General features: G+C 44.9%; 1 protein-coding gene across 2 annotated transcripts in view; it reads right to left on the bottom strand.

The window, feature by feature from the left end:
• GTF2I (general transcription factor IIi) overlaps positions 1-18,848 on the bottom strand; it is a 1,115,084-nt gene that overhangs the window by 828,750 nt on the left and 267,486 nt on the right. Inside the window, exon 10 of one of the 2 annotated variants that reach the window (XM_069226909.1) lies at positions 10,100-10,153. The exons of the other annotated variant lie outside the window; for it this stretch is intronic. Within the exon in view, the coding sequence (XP_069083010.1) occupies positions 10,100-10,153 (54 nt within the window). The remainder of the gene's footprint in view (positions 1-10,099; positions 10,154-18,848) is intronic. 2 annotated transcript variants of the gene reach the window in all.

The raw sequence follows: 18,848 nt of genomic DNA, 5'->3' as shown, positions 1-18,848 counted from the left end.
ATACTCCAGATGCAAGTATATACACATATGCATCCCTGAAATTGAGGGTGCTCAAACGATTCTCAAAAGAGGAGAAGTGGAGTCACATCCTGCAGAGTGGTCATGTGAAAGTGTTTCGAAAGAATGCAGTTATTTAGAAGCCAGAGGTATAGAATAGGTCATGGACTTCTGTCTTGATTGGGGTGCTGTTGAAGGAGAACCTGCTGAATTTTTAAAGGAGCACTTTTAGTTCTTCTTGTAACAGTCATACATGGTTGAGACTCATTACATGGCAACGGGGTGGCATAGTTGGTGGTGTGAATTCCCCCAACTCCCCGGGGGAGAATGATTGGTGTGTCAATGCTTGTAGGTAGAGGCAGCATTGCTAGAGCCACCTTTATCCTTGATTCTATGGTTGCCACAGTAGCCTCCTCTGCTTAAGTACTAGGGTATTTGAGTGTTCTGAAAATAACTGCTGTTGGTCCTGTCACTCCCTCTGAGTAGTAGTAAAGGATTTAGAACTTCCAACTTGCCTGCTGAAGAAAGGCCTGGGTGCTTGGGTCTGCAGCGCACCAATGGCATAAGCAGTTAGAGTTCTCTATCATTCTGAAGCACAGGATCAGGCTAAGAGCCAAAACTGATGTTCTCCGTCAAATTGGACACTGATGAAGAGCTGTGGGACCTGCAGTCAAGAGCCAGAAACGTTTATACAGATGTGGATTCTCAGCAACAAGGTAGTATTCTTTTCTCTGGAGGTGGGCACACTGAATGTTTGCTTTAAACATGACTTTCACTTCAGTGAATAGCTGCATCTCTTGAGCCTGGCTTCCCGGAGGTGCCTCACCATTTTATCAATCTACTCCCAGGGATGCTAAACAGACAATCTTCCTCTGTGTGGCTGCCCCCACAGCCACATGTATCAAGCCACTTCAATGTTCTTGGTCTCCTTATCTAGATGATAAGCATCTCCTATCATCTAAGTTCAGGAGCTCTATCCACCTCAGTGCCCCACTGGGAAATTTGAGAGGACCTGGAAACTGATGCATACTGGGCCATCTGGGATGGCCTTTTTTTTCTGTTTGTTTTTGGCTCTCTGGGTGAGAACCCTAGCCTTGAAAGGGTCCTTGAAACTATCTGTACTGCATTGGACCAGCATGGGCAAGTACTAGATAGACCTCTCAGTCTTTAAGAAGGTTTCCACTATAAAGTGATAAGCTCCTCCTCACCCGCGTGGAGGGTAACTTTGTGGTGGTGCTTGTCCTCTCTGACTGTACAGGTGGCAGTGGAGTCATTTGGGAAGGCCTCAATAGGGTAAGGCTCTAAGGCTGGTATCATCCTGCAGATCAATGTCATAGACCCCCAAGGGTCATCACCCATCCCCTAGTGTAAAAGGGCCCTGGTACGGATCATAAAGGATCCTTTGATTCACGTCAATATGTTTAGGTGCGTTGAGGCATGTGATGACCAAGGAGGAGGGGGTGTGCAAGGCCATGGCTAGGCTAGTGGCGCGCAACATCTATTAAGGAAAATGTTACTTACCCAGTAGAACAAGTTACTTACTTTCAGTAACGCATTATCTGGTAGAGACTTTCTAGCTGCAGATTCTTTACCTTACTTTCTACAGCCCCTTGGCCAGGAGAGCTGCAACTTCCTCTCGGAGCAAGGCTATATAATCCTACGCCAGCCTTTCTTGCATTGGCAGGATAGGGGGGAGGAAAAGATTGGAAAAGGAAGAAGAACCCCTCTGAATGATCTGCAAGACCCATTTGTCCGATTTTATGGACTGCCAGCCGAGGAGATGATGTTGGATTTTCCCTCCAACTGTGCACCCACGGTCTTGCAGAACCATACTAGGATAGCTTAGAGGCTGCAGGGGCGGCTGGTGGCTACCAGACCCACTCGGTCGAAATGCACTGCATCCGCGCACAGTTTGGGAATCTTACGCAGGACGGTGGCTGGTGCAGTGGCATTCTTCTTCCGTAGCCAGGAAAGGGGCGAAGGGCAGACTTGGAGTGAGGTGTCACTGAGAAGCCCAAGGACTTGGATGTAGCCCACAGGTCCTTAAAACGATCCAGCGCTGGATCTGCATTTTCTCCAAAAAGACGAGTCCTGTCAAAGGGCATGTCCATGAGGTTGGCCTGGACACCCACCCGAAAAGCTAGGTGTGAGGCCATAAGGCCACCGTCGACAAAACCACTCCGCCCAGCGAGTCGGTCGTATCCAAACCACAACTAATAGTGAATGTAGCTGCATTTCTCCCATCCTTCACTGCTTGGGAGAGGATGGCCCGGGCCTCCTCTGAGACCTATGGCAGCACTTGCGCAACCATACCCAAGATATGGGAATAACAGCCCAACAGGCATACAGTTTTCACTGACCACAGTGTTAAGCTGGTGGAAAAACTAACATTTTCTTCCCTAAGCTATCCAAATTCCGTGCCCGGGGAAGCAACAAGGAACGTGCCATGTGAAGTTGAGCCTTGGCCTACCAAGCTCTCAGGGGTGGGATGTTGGGTAAGGAAACTAGGATAGTGGGCAATTTTTCTGTCACAGAAGCCCCGGTGCTGTGCTTGGACCAAGTTTCCAAAAGGAAGTCAGTCAGTGCTTCAATAAGAGCAATAGAGGTTCTGATGAGGAAGCCCAAGGCTGAAGCACTTCAGTCAAGAGGTTAGTCTTGACCGCCACTGAGGGAAGTTAGAGGTAAAAGGATCCCTGCTGCCCTCTTCATCACCATTGCATAAGATGCTCCCTCCTCCATAGCCACAGTGGGTGGATATAACAAGCCAGTATCTGGAGAGGTGTCCAGTCCATGGGCATCTCCTAGCTCCTCACACCAGTCCAATGATGTTGGAGTCTCTAACTGGTATTCTCAAGGGTCCAATGACCCCTCCCACTATTCCCCCATGCCTGGCCATTCCATAAAACGGTGAGGCAATGACCTAAGACCAATGTGCCCTGCTGGTGCCTGAATCGGCATCAATAGACGTCATTCTGACTCCAAGTCATCAGGGATCGGAGTGGGGTTGCACCATTAGAGGGTGCATCGGCCACGGTGCCAGAGAAGATAGCGTTGGCACGACCGGTGCCGATGAAGATACAGGATGGGATCCGTGAAGGCGCCCCGGAGGGGTCGGCCCGCTCCAAGATGAGGCGCATGGCAGCATAAATTTCTTTAATGTGAGCAGGCATTGCTCCGGCTCGAGGATATGGAGGGAGGCGCAGAGTCAGACCTGGCAACGGTTCGGTAGAACCGTGCCTGGAACACCAATGTTCACTCCGCGGGTAGGCCGACAAACAATATGAAATCGAAGTCATGTTGGACTTCTTGTGCCTCTTACTCAAGCATTTTCCGAGGACCTTGAGTGCGATGAAGAGGACTTTGGGCTCCTGGGGTGGTCCCACAACCTTCTACTCGATCGGGACCAAGACCTCCTAGGAGCCATGCGTGTCAGTGTGACTGCTGGGCTCCAAGCAGTTTTAGGGACTGCTCCCTTAAACCTTTTGGAACCATGGCCAGCAGTCTGAGTACGACTTGGAGTAGTGGTCGCACTCAGGGACCAGAGTCAAACTAGATGGGGGTCCGCAACTGACATGGCATGGTGACAAGCGCCACACAGTTTGAACCTGCCTTCTTAGAGACCATTCTCCAAAATAAATAAGCAAAATGTTAAAAACAAACAAAAAAAGGCCAGCCAAAAAGCAACAGGGGGTAGCTCTCTCTGGATCTGCTAACTGGTGTAGAAAGAAAAGAACTGACACCTGCGCACCTGAGTGGCACCTTTATAGGGGACTGTGATTTCACTTCTGACAGCATTGACGTCACGCGGAGCCGAATGGGGCCACCTGATGTCACGCGCAGGGGTATTGCTCGAGCAAACATTTCCAGATCCAGTCTAACGCCCGGGTAAGGTAAGGAATCTGAAGGTAGAAGTCTATCAGATAGCATCTGTTTATGGCATGTATTGCTGTAGTTTCATATGCTTAACATAATCCTGCCGTCTAGTGTTGGGATCAGGTGTCTGTAAGTTGTTTTTCTTTGAAAAAAAAGTATTTTGAATCCTGAGGTACAGTGATTCCTTTTGCTAGTAATGCGCATAGTCATTGATTCCTATGTTAGATTGCTTTCCAGGAAGGAATGTGAAGTACAATGTAGGATAATTCAATGTCCATGCTGAAAGAATGAGCAATAACTTCTCAAAGTAACTGCAACAACTACAGACGTCCGGGGAGGAGGATGGGCACATATGAACCTACAGCACTACAAGTCTTGAACACATGCTTACTGGGTTAGTAACATTTACCGTTCAAGGCATGTGTGGCTGAAGATACATAGATATACATGCTCAGCAGAGACTGAAAAGCAGTCCTCCTCTGTAAGTGATTTCTAGCCTCTGGGGGTTGAAGTTGTTTAGAATAAAGTATGTAAAACTGCCTGGCCGACATGAGCTTGATGACGGGCTAGACAGTAATGTTTTGAAAATGTATGTGCTGTAGACCAAGTAGCTGCGGTATATATGTCAGCAATAGGTATATTTCCTAGGAAGGCCACTGAAGCTCCTTTGTTTGCGAGCAGAGTGAGGGTTAGCCTAGGAGGGATTGGTAAAGGTCTTTTACCTTTGGCTTAGCACGTTTGAATGATTTTAACAATCCAACATGCAATGCCTCATTTAGAAATCGCTCTTCCTTTATGTGGGCTAGAGAAAGCAACAAAGAGTTGTGGGGTCTTTCTAAATATTTTGGTTCTATCAATAAATGAGGGCTCTTTTGACATCCAAGTTGTGTAGAGCCCTTTCCGCAAATGAGTCAGGCTGCAGAAAGAACACTGGCAATGCAAGAGACTGATTAAGGTGAAAATTAGATACCACCTTAGGAACATATTTAGGACTGGTGCGTAATACCTTTCTATATCTAAGTAGTTGGAAGAGTGAAGTAATGGCCACTAGGAATTATATTTTCCAGAATAAGAAATGGAGTAGGCAGGAGTAGAGGTGGTTTGAATGGAGAGCCCATTAATCTAGTCAATACAAAATTGAAATTCCAGGTGGGAGCTGGTGGCACCCTAAGAGGAATTATCCTTTTAAGTCCTTCCATGAAGCTCTTAACCGGGATTCTGAAAAAGGAAGTCTGTCTTCTGTTTTGCAGGTATGTGGCTACTGCCGCTAAGTGTAACCTTATAGATGTAATGATTAGACTGGAGATGTGTAAGCAAAAAAGACAACAGACAAGGTCTTCAATACTAGGCTGTAAAGGACCAATTTGTTTGGAACGACAGTAGTGAACAAACCTTTTCCATTTTGCTGCATAGCAAGTACGAGTATAGTTGGCCTGTGTGCTTCTTTAAGAATGTCCATAAATAGTTGTGGTACGTACAAATAACCAAACTATAGGAGCCAAATCGTAAGATTGTGTGACCTGAGGTCTTGGTTGGATTTCTCCATGGTTCTGTGTGAGATGATCCTGCCTGTTTGGCAGCATTTCATGAGGAACAACTAACAGTTCTTGCCAATCAGGTGTGTAAGGAAGGCTCTGAGAGCTAGATGAATAGCTAGCAACTCCCAGTGATTGACTATAGAGAGGTCTCCGGCAGTGTCCAGCATCCCTGGACAGTGAGATCTTGTCAATGTGCTCCACAACCCATAAGGGAGGCATCAGTTGTTATGGTTCTACGCAGAACTGGGTCTAGGAACGGCCACCCTTTAAGTAGATTCTTGCTGCTCCATCTCTGCGGTGTGTGGCCGCCTTGACAGCCTACAAACACTAGATCTTCCAATTGACCCTCAGCCTGAGTCCACCAGTGCACTAGCACTCCTGCAACAGACACATGTGGAGTCTGGCATGGAATCCGATGGCTATGCATGAAGCCATAATACAGAGGAGATGCATGACAGTCCTCACTGGTACCTTCTGGTGAGGTTGGAATTGTGGAATGAGTGCCTGGAAGGATTGAATCCGGGCGGCACTGGGGTAAATACCAATGAGGGTTGTATTTGAAGGGGCTGGAGGTAGGATTTGATTGCACTGATGTTAAAGCATAATTGGTGAAATGGATTTATTGTGGCTTGAGTGTTGGAAGCACTGTTGAAGAGTTGCACTTTTGATGAGCCAATCATCTAAATATGAAAATATGTGCATGTTTTGCCTGTGCAGGTGAGCTGCTACTACCGCAAGACATTTGGTGAAAACCCTGGGTGCAGTTGTGACCTCAAAGGGGAGCACCTTGAACTGGAAATGCTGGTTGGGTATTATGAACCTGCGGTATCTGTGATGTGCTGGGTGAATAGGAATGTGGAAATAGGCATCTGTCAGATCAAGTGCTGCCATGAAGTCACCTTGTTGCAGTAACAGGATGACATCTTGACGAGTGACCATGTGAAAGTGCTTTGACATAATGTACCTGTGTGGGGTCCTGAGGTCCAAGGTTGGCCTTAATAGTCTGTTGAAAGTCTGTTGTTGCAAGGTGGAATGTTTTGAGGTGTGGAAGTGAGCTCCAGAAAATAGTCATGTTGGATAATATCCAACACCCACTGGTCTGAGGCGATGTTTTGCCATGCAGGAAAAAACCTTTGTAGTCAACCCCAGACAGGCGTCGTGTGAATGGCTGGTAAGTCAGGGCTTGGTAGTAGAGGTAGAAGGTTTGGTGAAACCATCTTTACCTATTCCCTTTTGAGTTGTTTCTCCTGTATGACCACCTGTAATATCCCTTTGCAGAGGATTTTTGGGCCTGTGATGTGTGATGGGATGTGGAGGGCTGAGGGGAGGTAGTTTTTAACCTTGCCCGATAGGATGCCTGCCAAAAGAAGCCACGTTGTGATGGAGTTTGTAATGCCTTGATTGCCTTGGTTGTCTCATTATCTTTCTTGATTTTTTCTAAAAGGGAGTCCACCTCAGGCCCAAAAAGGTGTTCCCAACAAAGGAAAGAGTTAACAGGTAATTGTGAACATCTGGCTTAAAGCCTGAAACCCGAAGCCAGGCATGTCTCCGAAGGAGCAGACTGGAATTTATGCCCCTAGCTGCAGTGTCAGCTCCATGGAGTACACCAGGAATGGTTGTGTTTGAGATAAATTTTCCCTCAGAAGCAAGCTGATAGGCCCTTTTCTTGTGTTTCTCAGAAGATGTTGGAGGTTGTCCTCCATTTCGTCCAAATGTGCCCTATCATAAAGGGGTAAAATTCCAGTAGAGTTTGGGATTCTCCAAAGGTTAGCAGATTGTGCAGCAACGCTTTTACCGGTTACATCTATTCTCTTACTCTCCTTACCTGGTGGGGGCGTGTCACTAGATGTTTGAGAGTTAGCCCTCTTATGGGCTGTGGTCACAACTAGGGAGTCAGGTGTAAAGAGGCTAGATGGAGATCTGAGTCCGTATTTGCTGGTGAATCAACATACAAATCTCAGTACAAATCCTGTGGTGGGATGGAATATTGGTCATTATCCCCACCCCATGCCCGGTGAATGAATGCAGGGAACCCTCAAATGAATGTTGTGGGGTAAAAATGCGGAAGAGGTGGTGATGGGTTGTGGCGTGCAGCTGGCACTGGTGGTGGCATAATGTGTAGTGTGATGGAAGCAATATCTTCCTTTTTCTTTGGAGGAATGGGTACCTCTAAAGCTTCCTCAAAAGACAATTGTCTCTCTGATGGCGGAGCCCCTGAATGCGGAGGTTTCACAATGATATGGCCAGTGGGTGTATCAATATGTGCTTGTGGCTTGAGTCCAACTAGTGCTGGAGTCTTTAGAGCACTGGTTCCACCAGCTCAGACGGATCCTTTGAAAATGTATACTTTTTTAGCTCTGATGTGGATTTTGGCACTGGGGCTTTCAGCACAGATGATTGCAGCCCCAAGGACATTTTTTATTTCTTTTTTTGCACCGACGTGGAATGATGTTTTGCCAACAACGTTTTCGGCTCGGAGGGTCAGGTAGAATCGGAGATACTACACTTTGGATCGGGACATTCTGTTGATGCTGTTTGTTTGGCACCAAGTCGAGGGTCGGAACCGGAGACGTATTTAGGAGAGAAGGTGCCCTCGTCAGCAGCAGATGCGTGGGCCTTTGCCTCCTGTTCTGGATCTTCTGAACCAAGGAGGTCTGCTGTTTCCTGGGTGCTTCATCAAGACACCTCCAAGCATAGAGTTCTTCGATCTCTATGCATTTCCTTTGAACTAAACGACCTCAAGGCATCAGAGGCCACTTCCTCATGCTCAGGTGAAAGGCACAAGTTACAAACCTGGTGGAGATTGCTGTGTGGAACCTTAGCGTGGCAACAAGTACAAACACTGAAAGACATCAGTTCCCTCACCGAGTGAGCATCCCTTCGAGGGAAAAATCTAAGAGGGATTCCGCCCCAAAGGGCAAAAGCCCAAAAGGGCCGCAGCCAATTCGAATCGCCCAGACGCATTCAACATCAGTTCATTTAACTAATGTAACGAGAGATCTATGATTGAAACAATACAAACCATATTTAAGATGGTAACTAACGACTGTGTCAAACCGGAGCAGAGGAGCACATGTCCAAACCAGACAGAGGAAGAAAACAATCTAATAATGGAATCTGTGACCATGTGTATCACCAGCAAGAGGAGGAGTCACTATACTGTGTGACCCAAAAGACTGACAGGGAGTTACAGAGGTAGACTAGTGGGCTTGTCACTAATTCTATTAGGAATCCAAAAGGAATGTAGCTCCTCTAATGTGATCAAGGGTGAGCTTCTTTTTTGGGGGTATGAGTTGTATGGGTCTCATCCTGAGGGGGTGGGAGAGTTATGTCTCCCTGTGGCAGCTACATACATGAAGGCCCAGGCTCTACTTGCTCACAACCAGTGAAAGCCTCTAGTTAAAACAGGTCCAGCATCTCAACACTGAATTTTGCCGTTTGCCTAGAGGCATCTGAGTCACTGGAAGTTATTCTTGCACTTTAAACACCTCACACAACAAGCAGGTTAACTCCTCATTCTCAGGACACAGGCAAAGGCAACAGACCCAATGCTGGTTGGGCCAGGGACATTTCAAATCATCTTCATAACAGAACTGGACAGGCATTTTCTTCATAACACCCTCCTCTAGGAGTTATTCACAATACTACCAGTTTCCTTAAGAAACCCATGTCAACGTCAAGTTCAGAGCAGTGACAACTCCTGTACAAAGTTCTTCTGCCACTGGGGCAGAGTTTTGACGAATGGTATCAAATGTCCCGTCACAAAGATGGAACTGGAATATTCTAACCAGGCTGCATATAATAAACAACCTGATGTGGAGTCTAAGGCAAGAGTCAAGAGGTATTTTGTGACTCAAAACTTCTTCAGAGAAGATCATGAAAACATCCATATCTAATAAAAGCAACTCATGCTACAAACACAGATTGTTACTTTTGTCTAGTAAAGTTCGAAGTGAGACATGAAAACAGTCAAATGAAGTGGAACATTTTTGTTTCTCCTTTTCAAATTTTCATGAAATTTCTTCAGCAACCTACCTAAAGCTGTGGTTCCATTTTCTGCTTAACAAGCCTAGCCTTTCAGTTTAACACATTATCTAATAATCTTCTATAGAAATATAGTGCATACCACAGTACCCTCAGGGATTTTACACAGTTGTTTCAATCCCTCATTTTGTGCATGGGTCGCAGAAAAATGTACAACTAAAAGCAGAATTCCTTTTCATTACCAATGTCATAATGGTAAGCATCATCAATATTTTAACTCTGAACTCTTCTTAGGTCTGTGGGATGCCTAGCGCTCCCAACAGTACAGAATGTAGATTCTGACTTCTATCACTAGCATACACAGGGACTCCATCATGGGAGAAATAAATAATGTGAGTCAAGACAAACTATTTGCTACACTCACCAAAATAAAAATACACCAGGATATTTGCAAAATGTTCCTTTTCTTTGTGCAACCAGCGATAGAATAGAAGATTTATGGTTTTATAATCAGCATACAATTAAAAAAAAAAACATTTTCATGGGCGCTCAAAACATTAAATTTATTGAATTTAAAAAAAACGGCATGTAGAATCTCGACGCCATACTGCATTTGACTGTCTTCTAATCACGGCATGTCAAATATTTTAATAATCACTTGCAACTGCAAACATTTGTGATCTAGGTTAAGAAATGTATTTTCTAACCTTCAGCAGGAAAGTCTGCATCTGTCCCTTCATTTGACTCTTCACCATGGCTTCCTTTAAATAAACAAATAAAAGACATGATTCCCACCTTTTGGGTGATTACAGAACATCTTATGGTCACCCTCAAGTCCATGTAGATGTTACTTCTGTATTAACTCCCTGTTAGAAGTAGCTTGCTCCAATACAAATGATTCATAATATTTCATCTGCCATTAGATATCCCACAAATTCAATCAAGCACAAAAATCTGTCTTAGCATCTGGGTACAGACACCTTTAGCGGTCTGTTGCAGGCACAAATGACCATTCCAGGGCAACTGCATTATAGCGAATGATTGCCTGAAACACGGACAACATTTTATAGTAGGTGGCACAGTGTACAATCATTTTCAACTTCACATGCAGCGAGCATGGCGACACCCTGTGCCAATACCGATTTCAACACAATGAAAGCCAGGCACGTTGCCTTTGACAATGTATATTTAATAAGCTTGCAATACCAAAAGAAAATTAGTGCTTTAAAACTTTAAGAAAGTCTTCGCTGGAAATAATTTGTGAGTGCTCTTAGGAGAGCAGTGCATTCTTCAAAAAATTTACTTTAAACGTTGTATACATTTCAAACTGCACAAAAACTAAGTTACCACAGGAAGAAGTGGTCCAGCCATAACACTTAGAGCCCAATTACGACTTTGGTAGATGAGATACTCGGTCACAAACGATACGGATATCTCGTCCGCCATATTACAAGTTCCATTATATCCTTATGGAACTTGTAAAAAGACAGGCAGGATATCCGTCACGTTTGTCACGTAGTATCCCATCAGGCCCTTAGTTGCATTCATTTGTAAAATTGGCATAGGTTTGTTTAATTTGGAAACCCCTCATGTTTATAGTCTGAAATGTTGTGATGTCAGTGACTGATGAAATTCTGATGGCAAACCAATGCCAAAGTTAGTGTGCATGACATATCAATGTCATCTGTGCCAATATATTATCAGGATGCCGAATACGTTTCTGCTGTTTTACTTAACATGTTAACATTTGCTCAAGGCCTCCGTGGTTCTGTGACATGAACTTCCAAGGATCTAATCCTCTGAGGCATTTAGGTCCACCCGACTGAAAACGAACGTGTCTCAAAAGCATCTTATTTTAGAACAGTTGTGTTAATAAATGCATATTCACACGTTTATTAGTTTAATGCAAAGGTTTTATTATTTGTTATATTACAAAGGAATTGACATGAAAAACTATATACTGCATCACTAATTACATCTAGAATCACTTTACAGAAGAACAATGGGGCCGTGTTATGCATACACTGCACCTATTTCCATGTTGTGGTAATCAATGCCATCTTCATACCTTACTACACTCTGTGGTTGTACCAGTATATTATAAGCATTAATCATAACTTAACTTGCATTTCAGCCCCAGTCTAACACCACATTTTCTGAATTCTGTTTGTTTTAATAAATTGTAGTCCGTGAAATCCAGAGATACGTTACAATCCATATGGACGCATATACCTTAAAATTACTGCAAACATATTAAGAAGCACTGAAGAAATGGAGGTAATTGCTACACAGGCAGCAGTAATATTAAGCTAGAATTTGACACTTTTAATTCAAAGACCAAAATTGTTGGACTCTGGGGATTTCAAACGTTTTAACTCTAATATTTTATTACTTAAATATTTCCGTCAACTTTTTTCAATATTAAGATTCTGGCATTTCTAGGAGATTTCCATCAGAGGAAAACAGAACATACCTTCTGTTTTTTTAAGTGTCCTTGTTGTCTGCATTTCTTCCACCCAAGAAGATAGTGATTTCTGCAAGCAGATGTCCTGATAAGTACTAGAGATCTAGAATCCAGGGCATTCAAGAGGGAGAGGTACCAGGGGGTGCAGGTCACGCACAGAAGCCAGGGAAGAGACTCCTTCTGCTAATGGCTAGAACTCCATGAGATAGATCCATAAAAAGGGCAAGAAATCATAACGGCACAGCACTCCAAATACTTAGGTGTTTGTAGCAGACACACACAGGACGAACTACGACTTCAATTAAGATCACAGGATACATTACCAAGTCTCTTATCTTAGAATACTCTTCTAGGGGTCCATATATGAAACAGAACAACAAGGGGCACTTAAGGATGCAGGAATAATAGGTCAGGCACCAAGGGCAATACCCTGGGGAAAAAAGTGACCACTATTCCCAATATACGAATAGTCAAAGTGCACAGCCATCTGCACAGTATATGTAAGACCTTGAAAAACACAGCCAGGAAATATAAGTTAGGAAGGTTTTATTACTATTATTTAGTTAATAACTGGTAATGCTTTCGATAATTAGTTTAGAATCCTCAAGGAAGCTTCAGTATTGCAACTATTACACGTAACCAAAGGACTGGACTTCTAGTTAAAGATGTTCATAAACATGTATCACATAAATCCCGGTGGTTATGTACAAGGGTCTTTGTACAATACTGTGGATGCTCAGAACTGCTAGGTGCCCCCATCTGATACTTCCACAAATAATATGACCCACATTAGAGATATAGAGCGTGGACATAAACAGACAGAGCCTATAATCCTTCCCCAACCCACTGCCCCTGCACCCATTGCCCCAGCCCCATGCAGAAGTAGTCGGCCAGGCTTTGGTCCCTATTGGCAATGGAAAAGAAGACACGAGAGCTACATGATATTGGGAGTAAATATGAACAAATATGACACCTACTGGTTGAACATCTACCGGGGAGTGGATGGGGGGTGATAGAGGAGGCCAGAGACAGAGTTGTCCGAGATAACTAACACGGTCAAGCTATCATAAAGGTTGGCTCACTTATTATACAATTGTATGTCAAATCCTCACTGGTTAAAAGACAGATGCCTGCAATGATCTGACTGAATGTGATCATACTTTCTTGCACCACCCATTAGGGGACTGTTTTAGGGGGCACTTGCTGTGCCTTAAGCTACATTGGGCCAGGAATAATGTCCCTTGTCAACGTTTGCAAAAACTGATAAAATACAACTGAAAGATCCGGGATACAGAATCCTGCTCCCCCCCCCACCCATGCGTACATTTAAAATGACGATACAGCAGAGTCAGGAAAAGCTGCCACACACATTTTTAGGTCTCGCCTAGGGTGCGCAGGTGCTATCTCTTCGAGACTTGCTGTATCTACAATGTGGGCTTCGAGCACCTCCCTTCTTTTTCATTGGTTCCTGTTACTGCCCTTCGTAAACGCCTGGTTTTGTTTGGTTAATATGCTTAAAAGTCCTTCCTTTTGGTCTTTTGTAACCTCCCATGAGGGCTGCCCCTGTTACATGTTTCATTTTACTATATTATAGCAACTGCTAAAAGATCTTCTTTTGCGTAGTCAAAGAGAAATTCACAGGAGCAAGCGCTCTGGGTTTTCACTCCTCTGAGATTTTTGATTAAACATGGCTGTAATTCTTATTTCGCGACATTTGCTGTTCATGCAAAGACCGAGATCAAATAATTGCAGTGTCCCCAGGGCACGTGTTTATTTTTGTTTATCAACATCTGCCCCACTGTAATTACAGTGTATGAGGCCAGCACTTAACGCTGCCTACTGAGCATGCTGCAGGAAAGAATGTATATCAATAAAGTATGTTTGTCTTTCATGGTCCTCCTTTCTTTAGCAAGAACATGGGTGACACCACGAAAACGAACAAACGGTAAATGCAGACATACAGAAGTTTCTCCACGACATCCAATCCTTGTTTTTAGTCATGGATTCTTAAATAATCTTGTGCTCATAGGTGCATGTTTTCATTACAGTGGCTTCAGACTCACCTGGCCATTAACAACACATTTCTGCACACTTGCAGGCTGTGGGAAGCTGGCTCTGTATATACTATATCAAAGTGAGATATATTGTGCAGAGAGTCCAGGGCTTCCCCAGAGGCCAAAGTAGATAATACTAATGTTCTATTCTGTGGTAGTGTGGTCGAGCAGTTAGGCTTATCAGAGGGTAGTGTTAAGCATTTGATGTACACACACAAGCAATAGAAGATGCACACACTCAATGACTTAACTCCAGACCAATAGGATTTTATATAGAAAAATATTCTTTCTTAATTTATATCTAGGACCACAAGATTCAATTAGCAGGTAAGAATATTAAATGAAAGGTACTTTTGCATAGTTATAATCAGGATTTGAATGGAATCAATGTACACAGTTTTTCGTAAAATGGCAAAAAGCTATTTAAAAAGTAGACACAGAGCAATTTCAACAGTTCCTGGGGGAAGAAAGTACAATACAGCTCTGGAGGTAAGCAACTGACTTACAGGTTCAGTCTCCAGGGCATAGGTAGCCCACCATTGGGGGCTCAAGCTAGCCCCAAACACCCAGAACCAGCAAAACAGGGACAGTTAGGTGCAGAGGTCAAACAGGAGCAAAATAATGTGGGCCCCTATGGAGACAGAGGGTACTCCGGTTCCAGTCTGCTTGCAGGTAAGTGCCCACATTGTCGGAGGGCAGACCAGGGGGGTTTAGAGGAGCACTGGGGGCCCCAACTAGGCACCAAACACACACCCTCAGCAGCATAGTGGCGGCTGGGTGCAGGGTGCAAACAGGGCGTCGGGTTCCCAACGAAACTCAATGGGTGGACCCTGGGGGTCACTTTGGCGCTGCAGGTAAGGCACAAGGGTTGTCTCGGGCAAGCCACCGACTGGACAGGGAGGAGGGCCGCCTGCTGGTCACTACTGTACCGGTGGTTGGTTTCTCTTGAGTCTGGGGGCTCCGGGTGCAGTGCTTCTCCAGGCATCAGAAATCTTTGTCCCGGGCAATCGTGGTCAGTGATTCCCAGGGATTCCCTCTGTAGGCGTTGTCATGGAGGGTTGGAGAGGTCAGCCCAGGGTGGACACTCGGTCGGAATCGCCTGGGGGTCCTTTCTGGATAGTTGGGCCACCTGGATACGGGCCGTGGGAGTCAGGAGCAAAGTAGTTTTGGACTTGCGCTTCTGGTGAGAGTCCCTTGGAAGGAGTTTCCTTTTCTTCTTCTTGGACAGATCCGCTGTCCATGGGAGTTTCTTGGTCCTCAGTGATGCAGGCAGTCCCTTGGAAGCTTTTCAGGGGCTGGTGGTCCTGTAGAACATGTTGCTTTTCTTTTGCAGGGTCTTTGAAGCGGGAGACGGTCGGTAGGGCTGGGGCCAAGTCAGTTGTCGTCTCCTTTTCTTTTCTGCAGGGTTTTCAGCTCAGCAGACCTTTTCTGGAGGTCATCAGGAATCTGAATCTCTGGGTTCAGGGAGCCCTTAAATACAAGATTTAGGGGTGTTTATAGGTTTAGAGGGCAGTAGCCAATGGCTACTGTCCCTGAGGGTAGCTACACCCTCCTTGTGCCCACTCCCTTTGGGGAGGGGGACACATTCCTATCCCTATTGGCCCTGATCCTCCAAACCAATATAGAGGATTCTGCAGGGAGGGGGGTCACCTCAGCTCTGGACACCTTAGGGGTAGTCCTGGCTGAGATGGTCACTCCTCCCTGTTTTCCATCATTTTCCCGCCGGACTTGCCGCCAAAAGTGGGCTTGGCCCGGGATGGGCATCTCCACTAGCTGGAGTGTCCTGGGGGCCCTGTAACCTGATGCTTCAGCCCTTGAGGATCACCGCCAGGTGTTACAGTTCCTGCAGGAGGAGGTGTGAAGCACCTCCACCCAGGGCAGGCGTTGTTTCTGACCACAGAGTGCACAAAGGCACTCACCCCATGTGGTCAGAAACTAGTCTGGAAGTGGCAGGCTGGCACAGACCGGTCAGTCCCACACTACCAGGCTAGCTAACATACAGGGGGCATCTATAAGATGCCCTCTGTGTGCATTTTTCAATAAATCCCACTCTGGCATCAGTGTGGGTTTATTGTGCTGAGACGTTTGATACCAAACTTCCCAGTATTCAGTGTAGCCATTATGGTGCTGTGGAGTTCGTAATGACAAACTCCCAGACCATATACTTAACATGGCTAACCTGCACTTACAATATCTAAGAATTGACTTAGGCACTGTAAGGGCGTATTGATCATGCAGCTATGCCCTCACCTGTGGTATAGTGCACCCTGCCTTAGAGCTGTAAGGCCTGCTAGAGGGGTGGCTTGCCTATGCCACAGGCAGTGATTTTAGAGGCATGGCACCCTGAGAGGGGTGCCATGTTGACTTTGCCTTTTTCTCCCCACAAGCACACACAAGCTGCAAGGCAGTGTGCATGGGCTGAGTGAGGTATCCCTCAGGGTGGTTTAATACATGCTGCAGCCCTTGGGAACCTTCCCTGGCCACAAGGCCCTTGGTACCTTGGGTACCTTTTACAAGGGACTTAACTGTGTGCCAGGGCTGTGCCAATTGTGGAAACAAAGGGACAATTTTAGGGAAAGAATACTGGTGCTGGAGCCTGGTTAGCAGGGTCTCAGCACACTTTCAAAGTTTGATTCAACACAAGGTAAAAAGTGGGGGGCAACCATGCCAATAGTGCCATTTTCCTACACAGGGTCACACAAAAATTAACATGACAGTTTCAGCTCATCATTACAGCCGCTGCTCCTGCACCAATTCTCGACACGTCAGCCTCACTACATTTATTTCTTTTAAATAGATGATACTTTTCCAAGCACTGTCAAACACTAGGCAGAACTACTGATTGCTCTCCCATTTACAAAGCAGGAAACAATGTAGTTGGACCTGCTCCTGCTGACAGTCTGTTGAAAGTTAAAAATAATAACTGGAAAAAATGCCTGATTTTCACGAGGGCTGCATATGCTGGATGTTTTATAGATCTAGTTAAAGTCCTTTCCTTCATAGACGAGTGGTGTCTTCGCTTCACAGTAAGACTGACAAAAGGTACGGTTCTCAAAATACAATTAATAAAGATTATTATTTAAGAGGTTTGCAGAGGCTTACAACTGATTTCAGTTTCTACTCTTGCACGTATGTGTATTTTTTAAGAGGCAGGGCGATTTAGCCAATTGCTGTTATATTTTATTGGAAGATTAGTTACATTCTTAATTGACAGTTCTCCTAAATCTAGCTAAATGGAGTCATGGCTCCCCATGAGGCACAGCTGATAAATTCCATATTTCTCAGCTCCTGAATGCCACATGACTACTGAAATCTCTCTGTAGCTGATCTCATAGGGAAAACACAAACATCTGAGATCTGTATACATGTGTAGTTGGAGCACACATGCAACAGGGAACTTTGCATAATTTACTTTATACATGCCTAAAACATACATAATTTATATCAAATCCGGAGAGAGCAAAAATGTTAAACATAAAGGGAGGCTGTTCCTCAAACTCAAAGACCAAAACAAGAACGTCGTTCTCTTAAGCCAGGTGCATTCCTACCAATTAGATATTAGGGTAAGATTAAAAAATGGGGTGTTAAAAGCTCTCTGCTGTCAGCAGGTCACGAGCTCCAATCTCACTAATCGAATGAAAATGTCACTTACCCAGTGTACATCTGTTCGTGGCATCAGTCGCAGTAGATTCGCATGTTCTGCAATAGCTCGCCATCTGGTGTTGGGCCGGAGTGTTACAAGTTGTTTTTCTTCGAAGAAGTCTTTCGAGTCACGGGACCGAGTGACTCCTCCTTTTGTCTCCATTGCGCATGGGCGTCGACTCCATCCTCGATTGTTTTTCCCCGCAGAGGGTGAGGTAGGAGTTGAATTGTAGTAATAGTGCCCATGCAATGGAGTGACTAAGTATGCACTTATTTAAGGTTGAGATGATACATATATAAATAATTGAAGGTAACTTCCAAACTGCTACAGGCTCCCGGGGAGGCGGGTGGGCACATGCGAATCTACTGCGACTGATGCCACGAACAGATGTACACTGGGTAAGTGACATTTTCAGTTCGATGGCATTTGTCGCTGTAGATACGCATGTTCTGCAATAGACTAGTAAGCAGTTATTTCCCCAAAAGCGGTGGATCAGCCTGTAGGAGTGGAAGTAGTCTGAAATAATGTCCTTAATACAGCTTGACCTACTGTGGCTTGTTGTGCGGATAACACGTCTACACAGTAGTGCTTGGTGAATGTGTGAGGCGTAGACCATGTGGCTGCCTTACATATTTCTTGCATTGGGATGTTTCCTAGAAAGGCCATGGTAGCACCTTTCTTTCTGGTTGAGTGTGCCCTTGGTGTAATGGGCAGCTGTCGTTTAGCTTTAAGGTAGCAGATTTGGATGCATTTAACTATCCATCTGGCTATACCTTGTTTTGAAATTGGGTTTCCTGCATGAGGTTTTTGAAATGCAATAAAGAGTTGTTTAGTCTTTCTGATGTTCTTTGTTCTGTCGATGTAATACATTAATGCTCTTTTGACATCTAATGTATGTAGTGCCCTTTCAGCTACGGTATCTGGCTGTGGAAAGAACACCGGAAGTTCCACTGTTTGATTTAGATGGAACGGTGAAATAACCTTTGGCAAAAATTTAGGATTGGTCCTTAGGACGACTTTATTTTTGTGTAGTTGTATAAAAGGTTCCTGTATAGTAAACGCCTGAATCTCGCTTACTCTTCTCAGGGAAGTAATGGCGATGAGAAATGCCACCTTCCAGGTTAGGAACTGTATGTCGCAGGAGTGCATGGGTTCAAAAGGTGGACCCATAAGTCTAGTTAGGACAACATTTAGGTTCCATGAAGGAACAGGTAGTGTTCTTGGTGGTATAATTCTCCTAAGGCCCTCCATGAATGCTTTAATGACTGGTATTTTATATAGGGAAGTTGAATAGG

This window comes from Pleurodeles waltl, chromosome 3_2 (genome assembly GCF_031143425.1).
Source record: "Pleurodeles waltl isolate 20211129_DDA chromosome 3_2, aPleWal1.hap1.20221129, whole genome shotgun sequence".
Lineage (NCBI taxonomy): Eukaryota > Metazoa > Chordata > Amphibia > Caudata > Salamandridae > Pleurodeles > Pleurodeles waltl.
This window is presented reverse-complemented; position numbering and strand designations above follow the sequence as displayed.